Consider the following 14348-nt stretch of genomic DNA (forward strand, 5'->3'; position numbering starts at 1 on the left):
CGATAAGCGTTGCAGAAAGTGATTTGGGTTCTAATCCATTTGCAGCCTTTCTTTGAAATCAGGGTGCTACATGGTCAGGGGATCCATCTCCAAACCCTTCGGCTACTAGTTCGGAAGCAACAACGAGGTTTGCTGCACCAAATACTAACCCACTTCCAAATCCTTGGAGCAATGTTGATTAAGTTTCGCTTGTTTAACTCACTTATTTGATCTTTGGATGCCTTTAAAGTTCTTTCAACATCCAAATCCTTAGCTTACTATTTATAACATCTGAATATCGGTTTTCCTTGAGGCAGGCCACAAATCTGCTAATGACCGGAATTCCCTGTGAATCGTGTCCTGAAAGAGATTAATCTTCTTTTTGCAGAGAAAGTCTACACCTCACAATTGCTCGGCATTTGAATGCCAGGTTTAATTAGCATTATATGGCGTTGTTCTTTCCATCGTGTGCAATGTAATATATTTGTCAGTGTTCATCCTCCTATGCAATCTACCATCACAGTGCAGATGTAGTTCCAATGTACATGTTCGGGTAAATTGTAATGAAATCTTCTTATTGTTTGTAAAAGTTTTTTGAGTTACATCCAGATACAAGTGAATCCTTGTGTTGTACATGGCTGATGTTGCAACAGCTAAAATGAAATTTGTTTTCGAGAAGCATAGTTCGATAACCTAATGGTGTGATTTGGTCATTCTTGAAGGCATTTCTCAGGCTCTATGAAAATTTGTCCTTTTCTATATTTGCCATCAATTTACGCTCTGCCTCAGTCCAAAATGGTCTTATCATGTTGGTTCTTAAAATGGTGCCATTGTGAACCTATGCCCCTCACACCATAAACCTCATCGATTCCTCAACAAACAATAGTAGGCAAAAAAACCCTCATCATTGCCTCTTTTGTTCACCGATCCTATTTTCTCGTGCAAGTTCGGATCCTCTTTGGTCTCCATGCGGTCGAACAGTGATTGGGCAATGTGGTTCAGTGTGCTTGGTTGTTGTAGCCTCACAGTCAATGGGTTGCTATTCAAAGTGATTGTGCTGTGGCCACTGAAATTTCTCTATTATCAGAGTTGGAAATGATGGCTGGTGGCATGGTGGACCCATCCCTCTTAAATTAGGTTACGCAAAATGAGGCCATGATGCAGATGATATAGAACCTCCTCTCAAAGCTCTGTTTGTTTGTTTAACAGGAGGTGATATATAATGTACACAGCAAAAGTAACTTACCAGAATATATATTTCTAAAATATTGGATGAAAACCTATAATTACCCCAAATCTCGAAGAGGGTCAGCATAATTTACTCTATAATATAATATAATGTAATATAATATAGCAAACATTGTATATTATATAGTAAATCATATTATATGGTATATGATTATCATATTACCTCATTATAATAGTCAACTAGTATTGATAATATATGGCAATAATTATTATCGTATTATTGGAATAACAATTATTATATTTGTATATCTTTGTTTTGTAATTAAATTATATTATTATAATATTTATATAATATATTATAATTGCATATGATGATATTAATTATCATTTAATCCTATAAGAACTATTATAACAAGAATCATGATAATATTATGATAATTTTTTATTATTATAATTATAATAATACCAGTGTTATATGATTGTAGGAGAGAATGGGCGAGGATGGTTGCATGTAGAGCCTGCCTTTCAGGATGAGACCATTTTTGGCTGCATCTCCAGACGCAACAAAAAGGTCTTCAACCATGGCATAGGTTTTTGTATCCTGCACCTGCATCTGTCCACAAATACAGTTCAAAGAAGGAAATGGGCGGGATATAGCTCATTTTCTTTTTAATTCAAAGAAGGAAATTAAGAAGTACTCAGTTTAGTTTTGTTTTGTTAGTATTTGGGCCTAGAGTTCTTTCTCAGGAGATCATAGCAAGGCATTTGGGAGCAACCCTCCGGCCATTAAGGAACATAACATTTCATTAGGATACCAGATAAAAGAAACAAAACTGAAGTCAAAATCAAGGAAATACAATTATCTGAGTAAGAGAGTTCATTGCATGCCCATTGATATCCATAAACTAGCTTTCAACCTCCTAACTAGTAAGATTCTACACTAGTTTTTCTGGTAGGAATATTTCACACTTGTTGAAATACAAACGACAGCATTAAGAATTCGACAAGCAACACACTCTTCAGTGGCTCCCATGCTTTAGCCTATGAATGTTTACCTTGTTCAACAAGTCCAATGTACATTACATACAGTTAATAAAAGAATGTAGAGGGATCAAACCTCTAGAAAAAGTGTCTGGACATGGCAATAACCATGCTTGATGTCAAGTGAGTTTGGTCCCATCTATCAAATACAAAAACATGATATTAAGAGGAAATTTGAATTAAGTAATCCAATGCATGGTACAACATATTTCTCTATGTATTTCTTGATTTGCATATGATTATGTAGTATACTGTTTACCTGTAGAAATGATGCATCTATGGCAATTGAAAAATGGGGCTCATGAAGACCACTGGTCAGGGACAGTGAGGAAATACTTGGACATGGCTTTCCTGAACCGTTTCTTGTATTGCATTGGATATATAATAGTTGGTGATGCATCTTTGGGACCACCAAGTATGCCTGAGGCCTTGACCCAGGTTTCCAGTTGCTTGTCCCATGTATACTGCCTCATGAAATCGATGATTCCTATAACGAGCTCCTTCCGATCCTCGTCAATGCCAACCAATAGTGAGTAGTCCATGACATCCCCAGACTGGAATAAAAAGGAAACAACAAAAGCATAAATATCAATAAGATGAAAAAAATACTTATTCATAATTATTCTTTTAAAACATGCAGGTCACTTAAACTATCTTCAACAGAAAATTCTAATAAGTTGCAGTCAGCCATGGTGAAGAGGATTGTCAAAGTCCATCATGAAAATGATGAAAACAGTAAAACAACTTAGACCAGAAAACCATAACTAGCAGGCATTATCTCGGTCAACTATGGTTGGTTGAATTTTCCTATTTTACGAGTTATTGCCATCAGGCTTCAGAATTTGCATTTGTTCATTCCCTCTTTTCAGAGGGCCTATCATATCCAAATAGTCAACTGAAAATCTGTGTCAGACCTATTCTGCTGCCCCCTAATTTTGAGATGGATCACACCGAATGCTTGGATCATGTCATTCTCTCATACTTTAATGGAGGAATGATATACAGGCTCATTGATGATTTAGTATAACAAAAACTAATGGCTGGCACCAGACAGATTTCTGTGAAAGATTTTTCAGATATGATAATTTTTCCAACATTTCTAAGTTAAAATTTTCAAAAAACAAAATAAGTTCCCTTTAGGCTTGCCAAACAATGGAATTACCCAATAATGATCAGAATGTCTCAAAAGTTTGAACTGGGTTATTGTCCCTATAGCAGCCCTGATCCGACCTGAACTAAAAAGGATTCATGTTTTTTTGTGAAATAGAAGAAAGAAAAGAAGGGGGGAAACCTCAAATGGAGGTTAGTCTAATTAGAAAACAATTAGAGAGACCACAATCCGTTCCAAAATTATCCTGACATGGATCATCATAAAAGCCTGTTAAAACTCATCTGCAATTTTAGTCATCATCAAGGTTACCATTCGAGCCAGTTATGCATCTCTTTATTCTTAATAGTGACCACACTCATGAGATACATGACAAGGCAAAATAAGAGGAATAAAACCTTAAAATGTTAAACCAGTTCCAATCTTGCAGTGCAAAAACATGGTAGAGAATTGGTTTTATGCTAAAAAGGTAAAATCAGAGATGTCACTTTATTGCATGTAAGTTTGAAGACTAAGAGAACAAAAGGCACTAAACATTGTTCAGATTGATGTATAGTTTCTCAAAAAGTAATGGTATGGCAGATAATAAAGGTGAACAAGAGTAGCAACGAGTAAGCCACTGAGAGAGGTTTCACTACTCTTTGCAATACATCTATACAAGAACTAATGACCATAAAGGAGGTTGCAGAATGACATGATAAATTAATGATATAGACATGGTGAATACTAAATTCAGCTCTTAGTAGAAAGATTTGCATAATCGAGGTCTTATAAACAACCTCAACCAAAATAAGATAAAAGGATTATGGTCTTGGTGACGCTTTATAAAGAAATTTAGTTCCTAGTTAGAAGTGATAAACACACAGTAAATTCATATGAATGGATGCAATGGAAACTCATAGTTATGCAAGTTTTGCATATACAACTTTAGACCTTAAAAACACTCTACATAATAACAATAAATCTGTTGACATTGCGTATGTTGCTATCTCAGACGGTGAAGAGAGTCCAAGGATCCAAAAAAAAAAAAGCTACAATGCCCATTGTAAAAGGAAAATATCAAAGTAGGCATTGCAAAAAAGGATGGAAATATAGTTAGGCTGTGTTTACATAATAGAAGGCCTTAGAATTGTGTCAAAAGGTGATAAAGTGATGCAGAACTGATTGAGATGGTATTAGCATGAGCAATAAAGACTGAAGTACAGACTTATAAGTCATCCTTTGATGCTAAGGAAAAAAAAGAGATGCTGAGGTAAGACCTAAGCAGACTCCCATACACATAATAATTTGACAGAGAGAGAGGATAGTATTCATAGAGTAGGTTATGAATGCAACCTCGTGGATATAAAGGCTAAGAATCAAAGCTGACAACAATAATATAGAATAAGCTCAACTGACTAAAGTAATGGCACAGCATGGGCCAATCACATAGTTGTGAACCACCATATCTTTCATATCAAGGCTGGGTTTGGACGCATTGCTCTATCTGAGAGAGTAATATTTTGCATCCTTAGAAACTTAGCTATACAAAAATAAAAAAGAAAAGTTTGGAGCATCTAAAGAATACCCTTTAAAATTCACACAGTTTCTAAGTCTTGGGGCAAAACTACCAACACACCGAGTGAATCTTTCGGCAAATATTGGGCACTTGCAGAATTAACTTTTGGAGCCATCTCTTCATCATTAAAGTTGATCTTGAGTGAGCCTACTAACTGGCTTGCAAACGCAACTCTATAGAATCACTGGTACTCTATATGGTACGTGTATGAGCATTTTCATTTGTATCTCAAGTCACTTCTAGGGGAAGACTACCTAATAAAGATTCAAAAGATTGTAATATTATAATATATGCCTGAGGACCTCTTGTAACCAAAACAAAATATACCAAAGAAAAGGATATGTAAACAGCTAACAAAATGAATGAAAAATCTGTTCAAATGGCATGGGAAGTATTGGACACCCTAGGGTTTTGACTATGTGAGAAGGATTAAAAAAAGCGAAAAGCATGAATTCATGTAGAAATGCAAGATATCAGAATGCTTCCATTTGTACATAATGCAACACATGTTGCAACAGATGACAATGAAATTGGCAAAAGATGGAATAAGACTTGCTGGTTATGGTTATGGAACTGTTAAGACTTCAGAGAAATTACAGCTGCAAACCATCGTACTTTCATACTGCTAACAACAAATATCTGGCACAGGTTTACATTGGCACTATTCACTGTGAAAATCAGTCTCAATGATGTAAAGAGAGAGACAAACCATTTACCCATCTTGTCAGAATTTACATGATGCATGCAAAATATAGCTTGAGGAAAGCTCCCAAAAAGCAAAAGAAAATGATGAGTTCATTAGAAATCAAGTATAACATTTTAGAGGTAAAACTTTCATCCATAATCAAAGAAGGGATTCACAGGGATAAGATTTTATACCGCAAGAAAAGAAGTATCATTCCATACAGCCCGTTCTAAGCTTCTCTTTGCCTTGCTTCCCAAGAAAATGGGCTTTGTGCGGAGTGTCTCTAACAAGTTCAGATCTAATAAAACTCTGTTGTCTCCTGAAGCATCAGGGTTATAACGGGAGCGCAATGAGCCTTTGAGATCATAAACTCTTGATATATTCCTCCTAAAGAAGAGATTCTCCATCACCATTAAATCCATCTTTATCTCTCGGCCACCTTTCAAGTGTTTGACAGTCACCTAAGATAAAGAGATCAATCATAAGCTCAATGTGTTTCACTCTGTTTAACTCATTCAAATGTGTAAACTAAAACTATAATAGTGGATAGACAACCTGATAAATACCAAGGATTTTGGCTAGACAAGTGGGGCTTCCAGAAGTTATTGACTCTGTCAAATACTTGAAGTATTCAGGAGCAAAGTCTTCAAAAGAATCTAACTCTGTTTTCGTGACTTGCTTTATGATAAATCTCTCATCCAATGACTTGGCAAAATACACGTTGCTTTTACCACCTTGCGCACTCCATTTCTTACAGCGGCTTAGGGAACGGATATAATCCAATTCATTTGGGCAGCATTTCTTCCTGAGTGCATCAAATTGTCTTCCAAAATAACATGTCACAGAATATTTTACCTTGTCTGAAGGAAATGAAGATTCATCATCAAAAGAAATTCTGAAATGGGATTCCTTGGGATCTGAAGGGTTCTCTTGTGAGAGTTGAGTTCCATCAGATCCATAGCACCGAGATTGGGTATCATTCGACTGGTACTGGGCAACAGATTCTTGAGCTGCAAAATTCTTAGCTTCTGCATGGCAGCCCGTTTGATTCCACATACCACTGGTTTGTTCCTTTCCATTCAAGTCCACATGCTGATTTAGTTTGGATGCTATGAATTCAGCATACTCTCTGGAAGTCATGGCATAGGATATTATGCTGGTGGGCTCATCGTCATATACTGCAATGACTCCATCAATAAGACCTGTTTGAGGAAGTAGCAATCGAGCCCCATCACTCACCATATGAGACACTGATGAGATGTATATGGGTGTACGACCGAGAAGAATATCCCATCTCTGTATATCCCTCGGAGACCTTTGAGAATAGGCTCTTCTAATGTTTAACGGATCCCTAAACATGCTCACAGAATCTCCAGAGGCATCAAATGATTTGAATGAAGTCAAATGCAATGATGGAGACAATCCACCATGTACCCTGTCTCTGAATTTTAGAGCAGAGTCAAATGAATAAACTCTGACTGGGGACATTACCTTCTTATAGCATGGGCTATCCATCAGACTTGAAGATCCAACTGAATCATCTTCAGGACCATCTTTGGGTGGATCCATCACTAACTGCCCTGAACCAGTCCATGCCAAATCTATTTGATCAGATAGACTAGAGACAGGTGAAGGTAAGTCCTCCAAGGATAAAGTGTCAATGCTAGCTTCAGCAACTACATTTCTCTCATCATATCCACGACAGTGACCAGAGGCCAAGTTAAGACCTGCTGGGCCCACATAACCCTCAGTAGACTCAATTGAAAGGTTCAATTCAACCATGTTGCTTGAATTACTCTCCAAAACCTGCAAGCTTATCTCCTCTTGCTGCTTTGACAACATAGATTTCCTAGGAGTTCCTAACAAGGTCGATGTCTTTGCAATATTTTTTTCTGATGAGGTCCTAAGCTGCCAATCCTTAGAAAATAATTCATCCCTCCAATCTTTCAGCTTGGTGGGGGAGAAAATTTCTGGAAGTTTTGGATCAAACTTAGCAGTATAACTTTCAGCTTTAGACAATGAGTCTAACAGATAGAGTAGATAATCCCACAAATAAGCATCAAGTAGAAGGTTGCGTCTCAAGCGATTGAGCTCTAAAATATCAATGGTTGCATTGAATAGTTGAATATTCTCTATCTTAACTGTTTGCAGCAAAACCTGTTATCATGTAAGAAAGATAATAAGAATTCTTTTTTATCATTATTCAGAGTTGAACTTGAAGTGCTCTCTCAGAAGCCTCTGTCATCAGTTTAAAAAAATGAAATTCTAAAATAATCAACTGTTAATGAAACTTACTTCATACTCATTTTTTCCTCTTTTAAGCAACTCCCTCAACACAGTTATGTGCTTAGGTATGCTTGCCTTCAAGGGTTCATGCTCAGAATTTGTGATCTTCTTTTCAATTCCTTGAAGCACTTTAGACACTTCCGCATGCAAGAATTCCACTTTATTGGATATCTATGAAGTAATCATTCAAATATATTAATAGACAGTAATGCCTGAATAGCATGAACATAATATACAGAAGAAGTTTAACAGCATACCTTAGCTGCCTCTTTTCTCACCAACTCTTGCTGAATCCGGCTAGTGAAATCCAGAGTTGAGGGTGGCAAGTTAACAGATAGAATATCTACAGGGGAATAGCGAAAGAAGGCAACCATGCTCCCAAACCTGCCAAAAGAAAATAAGGAATGAATTGCACTTGAAGGACAAAAGTAAACAGGAGTTTACATCAAAAGTTATTTTCACATATAATGACCACATACCCATAAAATCTTAGGCAGTCTTTCTGGAGAGAATGGCCACAACTTGCAATACGGTTAGCAGTTGCATGATTTGAAAAGCTGAGCTCCAAGAATTTTCCAAATGAAAGCCCCCATGCAGCATCAGACATGACTACTCTATGTGCAGCAGGCGGGACTCCATCCTGAAGTTCACACTTGAGGCATCTATGCCACATCCATATCCTTCCATCACGTTCTCCAGGTAATTTTATTTCAGGAAGCCGCCTAACGCTAATTGTAAGACTGCCTTGCTGGTGAGTATAACACTGAACATGGGCTTCTGCTGGCTCTTTACATATATGACAGTAAGATGTCTGATTGCGAGAGGCAACACATTTTATGTTAAAAAAAGATAATAGCTCAATGGCTCAAAATAGTATGTAATTCACTAACACATATTTACCTGGTCAAACAAGTCATCATGGAGATATCTTCCAAGTGGCTTATCAAAACTACCATAGAATTTGATACGGAAGAGTTGAGAGCGTTCACACACTGTGCCTTTTAAGACACAAGTGCTTGATAAGGAAACCAAGATGCTTTGGTGATTTTCTGCAGTCGACAAGTAATCTATCGGAACCTCATCCCCGTCATCTAAGTCTGTTCTTCTATGTTCATCAACAGATTTTAGATTCTTATCATTTGCTAAGTTGCTTCTTTCTATACCTGATTTCTCCAATATTCCACCTTGATGAATTCCAATATCGGTTGGAAAATATGAAGAACAACCTGGTTCTTTGAAATGGAATGGGGATACTGAACCCCCAAAACCATAAGTAGACGTATCTGGAGTTGATCCAACTATAAAGTCCCTATAGTTTTGACTATATGTTGAAGACAAACCTAAGAAACTTCCAGAATTCATACAATCAGATGACGATTTGCATTGTTTTTGCTCAAATCTAATTTTCACTCCATCCATTTTTAAAGATAAAACATTTGAGGATGAAGAAAGACACTCTGTTTCAAGCTTGCTTCCTAATCCAACTCCTTGATACTTGTCTCTACTTGTTTGGCACATGTCAGAGAAACCTAAAGTAGATGCCGTTGAAACAAAGGTATCAGCATTCACGAGCTTCTGCCTCATGGTCAATGGAGGTTTCAAAGGAATTTTAGGAAGTGTTGCACCCTCATCTGCAAGGAATGAGGTCTCAAGTGATAGATGATAAGCTGCAAAACTTGCAAATTGAACAACATGTTTAACCTTCTTTAATTCATCACGACTTGTACCCCTTAAAAGAACCTACATGAAGTAACATAAGTGGATGAGGGACATGAACAAAACCTGCAGTATACTAATTTAAAATAAAATAAAATGCCAGACATTACAGCTTTTTTAGTTATTAGTAGAGTTTTGGCTATGGTATAAGAGTACTTGTCCAAAGATGCCATACATGGGAAAGAAGTATTATGTACAAGGCCAGTTGATTCCTAACGTATGGAGACCAGACAACATATGTAGATTGGGCATTTATTCGAATATGAGCCAAAAGAACAGTTATGGTTAAAAATAATGGGAAATTAATAGATCTGAGATTATGCACCTTAAAGTTTTTCTAGCTCGAGTTTGGGATATAAAGTTACTTAGACAATAAGATATCCTGATCACTGTTCTAAAACAAGGTTTTTAAATCAAAGTGCAATGATATATGATGGCATAAATCCATGTAGCGTTCAATCTTTCAGATCATATGAATGTTTATAGAATAGCCTAAACAACTTGATGGCAACATTGTCACTAGCAAGTTGCCAAGATACCTAGACAATCCTGCCTAGGCATTTAGACAACTCAATAACCCAGCTGCCTGGCACTTTCCTGGCCTTCCAGCAAGATGGCAACTCAAGTGCTTAGCTGGCACCTGGCTGCTTAGGGGCCATCTTTGTCTCAGGCAGGTACCTTGTTTATTGATCTATATTAAATTATTTAACTCATCCTCTGTTTATAAAACAAGCATTTAATCCAAGAGAGGAATAAATTGAATCCATTTATGAAGTTTTCCCTAGATACTGATTGATGCTTTAATATATTATGTTTCTAAGGAAATTTAGATACTTCAAATCACTTAATAAAAAAAAGTAAAACTAAAGTAATTAATCAATATGATATTCTTGATATACTTTTATTAACTTTAGGAACTTAAATATTAAATTAAACAATTTTATCATTTTTTATGCTTTTTTTTAGCACAATCACCTGCCTAGCAACCAAGGTGTTCTATCTAGGCATTTAAATGGGTCAATGTTTAAGACTTCCTAGGCAATTTGACAACCATGCTCAACGATATACTGTTTTTACTTTGCAATAATAGTTGCAACCACTTGTTCAAATGATATTCCAAGATAAAAGGAAGGAATCATGTTAGGCTAAGTGGCAACAAAAGCAAACAGAAGGCATAAGTAGTAAAGAACGAACATAGTTTTGAGATAAATGTAAAGAGTGTGGCTTCCAAGATTTAAGATAGTTGTCACTGAGGACATTAACCCAAGCAAATCGGGCTGGGCTACTACACAAACCACTTAAGATGTTTGACCATAGGCAAACTAGAATCTTTATCTTTATGGTTTTACATTAGATTTATATAATTATTTTTCAAATCATCTTCTATAATGCAAATGTGAAAAAGCTTGACAATTTATTCCCTAATTTATAGACGAGAATAATGAACCATGGAATAGGCTTTATGACATTGATATCATCTCTTAGATTAGAAACAAGAAAAATAGTTAAATTAATTATAAAACTATCAAAAAGCTAATGTTGCTGAAAGCATATACACCTTGTGGCTCTCAACAATTAAAGCACATCACTTGCACATTATATATCTGTACTTGTATCAACTTTCAAAAGAAAAAATGACTTATAACACTATTGCAGCTATATAAACAAATGATAAATTTTCAAGCATGCAATAGCAACAAATGAGAAGGAAACTGACAGTTACCGTGCACCCTAACCGTCTTGGACAGCCCTCAAAGAACATCAAAGTTTTAACAGACTTCTTGTTTGGATGGTTGGCAGAAGAACCTTCTTCAGAAACTTTCTCTACCCGGAACATTTCACAGTATCCTAACCTAGCTGATGCAACATTATCAATGGATGGAACTATCTGAGCACCAGTACACCGTGATATTCTCTCCAAAAGTGGCCTCTTGACATTCAACACCAATGATATCTCTTTTGCCAAAAGATATTCTTGAGCATATGAAGAGACACTTTTTTCAACTAGAAGCACATTTGGCCGATGGAGCTCTATCTTTCCAACAGCCATTTTCAGGTGATCAATTTCCTGTGCAATTGGACCTTTAGAGTCTGAATTAGATATGTAGAGATGAAAATACAAACAAGGCCAGATTATAACCTGTTCAAGTACAGTATTTATTGATGCCAACTTATTTGGAACTTTCTGGTACTCCAGGGCTCCTCCCAAAAGAAGCAACCTAGGGTTTCTGTGCTGTGAGACCATGCGTTTATGTTTTATATTCTTAGTACAAACTACTCCTTTAATAAGGGTGCTGCAAATGGAATGAATAACCTCCCATGAGTTTTCCAAACAAGGTGACAAAATGGTAAAAAATTCTTCAATAAATATTAAATCACCATAATGCATACCTATCCATTGGCCTTCCTGATGCTATGCACTTGACCTTCACATAATTACCAGGATCCATGCTGCCGCCTTTGCTAGTATCTGGTTTCACAAAATTAGCTGCTTGCCATGCCAGTGAGGAAACAACTTCCAGCCAGCCCTCCCCACCGTTCTCATTGCCAACATGAACACCTTCCCCTTTCAATAACTGAGAGATAAGAGCCCTGAAATGCCCGCGTACAGCATTCCTTAAAAGTTCTTTCTGCACTTCATTAGATTTTTCCTTTATCCGGAACACATCACTGCTGAAGCTACAAGATGAGAATAGCTTGCCTGAGTCGCCAACCTCATCATCGTCATCATCACACTCAAAAACTCCAGTCTCCATATCATCCCCCTCATCTTCAGGGGGCGGAGGACACCAAATACGCAAATTGTTCGCAAAATCCAAGGGCTGTTGAGCCTTTTGGCTTTCTTGATTCTGGTAAACTGAGAGATTGTCATATGTGCAATCGCTTCCATGTTCCAAAAAAACCTCAGATTCCCCTCCAGGTTTACGCAAGTAGCCTAGAGAATCTTGATCAAAAAGACCAATTTTTCGTGACATAGGGCTAACATCCCCTTTCTCAACTGTCCTACTAGGGCTATCTAAAGGACTTGAAGTTATTGACTTGAAACCGCAAATCTCATTCCCAGAACCGGTACTAATGGCATCTATATCAGAGACATCCGGAGAGAACTCACTCAACGGGCTCAAAAATTGCTTTCCAGCTTCATCGACCACTTCTTCTACATCACTCCTTCAAAATTATAAGACCAAGCACTCAATACCCACACAAGAATAACCTGATATCTAATGGATGTAAAAGGAGAAAGAATTACCTGCTGGTGGAGCAACGAAGCATCTGTGTAGACGAAAACTGCTGCAGCTCTGGCGGACCACCAGGCTTGATGTTACTGCCGGATCCAGACAGAGGTGACTTGGGGACGAACTCTGGAGACACCAAAGGACTAACTTTCTCACCCCGGCGCTTCACAGCTACGTCCCTGTGCCCAGAAATGACCTGGAAGCAGAACTTGCAGTATTTGGGCAGCTCCTCCACTGGTTCCCCACTCAAGCCGCTGCTGCCCCCGCTCTGCATGCACTTCCAGCAAAACACCCGGCCGCAGCTCCGACACCGGTGCCCGCAAACGGACCCCCCCAACCCCGCCCGGCAATCATAACACATCAGGCGGTCGCTGCTGCCGCCTCTGACGCCGCCCGGCATCAACGATTCGGAAACACTTGCCAATGGACAGAAGATCAAAGACCTGACCTTTTGTATCAGATCAAGAATTAGGTGATCGGCTACTCCCATAAACTCAAACTGCTCCCAGTCATAAAAAACCCATCAGTTCCCCTTCCCTCCTCATAAAAATGCCTCCCTTCTACCAAAGATCCATCGGGGCAAAAAGAAAAAAGAAAAAAAAAGCTCCAAAAAATACAGAGATCGACAACAAGCATTCAACTGCCCACCGGAAAAAATACGAAGGGGACAAGGTGAAATCTCTAGAATTCGGCAGTAAAGCCCGCACCTTCCTGAAAGACCAAAAATTCTCTAGGAGGTGATGGCGACAGTGTTACGTATATCTACAATCGAAGCAAAACTATCAAACCCAGAGCAAAGAGAAGCCAGAAACCCTACTATATCATACCAGAATCGAATGACAGCGAACAGCAGCGGCACTAGAAGAGATCGTGGATGCCGCTAACCGACCCCCGACTGCTCGACAAGGCATCCGAGTGGGTCTCTGACCATGGGGCGACAAAGATCACTCAATCTAAGAGACAGACTAGCTGAGGAGAAGGATTAAGAGGACGAGGAGGAGGGAAAGCGCTCCGTATCTTTGGGAACTGGAGTGGATATCGGAATCGCCGCGGCGGCGGAGGATCCCATTGTCCAGCGAGAAATCCTGCCCCCATTAACCTGCCAAATATAATCTGGAGAGCCAAAAGAAAGGGAGAAAGATGGTAGAATCAAGTGGCTTGTTTCACGATCCTGGTTTCTTTATTTGGAGGAGCGAATCGAATTTTCAGAACGAAGTTCTGCCGTCGCGAGCAGAAGAGAATGAGTAGAAGAGATGGACAGGGAGAGAGAGAGAGAGAGAGAGAGAGAGAGAGAATTTTGGGTACTAAATACTAGGGGCTTGGGTGGGCTGACGGCGGCTTGTCATAACTTATGACATATAAAAATTATAAACATTAAAAAAATAACAAACTATTTTTTAAAAAAAATTAAAATATGATAATATGATAAATATAATTTATATATTTTTAAAACAAGATACAGCCAATTTTATGAATATAAAGAATAATTTGTTGACACTGTCAAATAGCCTTATCTAAAAGGATCAATAAATTCTTGATTACTCTCCGGTG

General features: G+C 37.9%; 1 protein-coding gene across 2 annotated transcripts; it reads right to left on the reverse strand.

The window, feature by feature from the left end:
- Nucleotides 1-2001: 2001 nt before the first annotated feature.
- Nucleotides 2002-14084, reverse strand: LOC103715345 (putative 1-phosphatidylinositol-3-phosphate 5-kinase FAB1C). 2 transcript variants are annotated; one of them, XM_008802941.4, is made up of 12 exons: nucleotides 12812-14084; nucleotides 11953-12729; nucleotides 11702-11855; nucleotides 11285-11629; nucleotides 8746-9585; nucleotides 8325-8656; nucleotides 8103-8229; nucleotides 7855-8016; nucleotides 6115-7716; nucleotides 5754-6020; nucleotides 2468-2762; nucleotides 2002-2347 (listed from the first exon to the last, which is right to left on the reverse strand). In XM_008802941.4, the coding sequence occupies exons 1-11, from the start codon at nucleotides 13285-13287 to the stop codon at nucleotides 2508-2510; spliced, it is 5337 nt and encodes a 1778-aa protein (XP_008801163.2). In that variant the 5' UTR covers nucleotides 13288-14084; the 3' UTR covers nucleotides 2002-2347; nucleotides 2468-2507. The 2 variants fall into 2 exon arrangements, with proteins under 2 accessions (XP_008801163.2, XP_008801162.2); XM_008802940.4 differs by having other exon boundaries at nucleotides 2002-2762.
- Between the last annotated feature and the right edge of the window lie 264 nt (nucleotides 14085-14348).

Source organism: Phoenix dactylifera, chromosome 8 (assembly GCF_009389715.1).
Source record: "Phoenix dactylifera cultivar Barhee BC4 chromosome 8, palm_55x_up_171113_PBpolish2nd_filt_p, whole genome shotgun sequence".
NCBI lineage: Eukaryota > Viridiplantae > Streptophyta > Magnoliopsida > Arecales > Arecaceae > Phoenix > Phoenix dactylifera.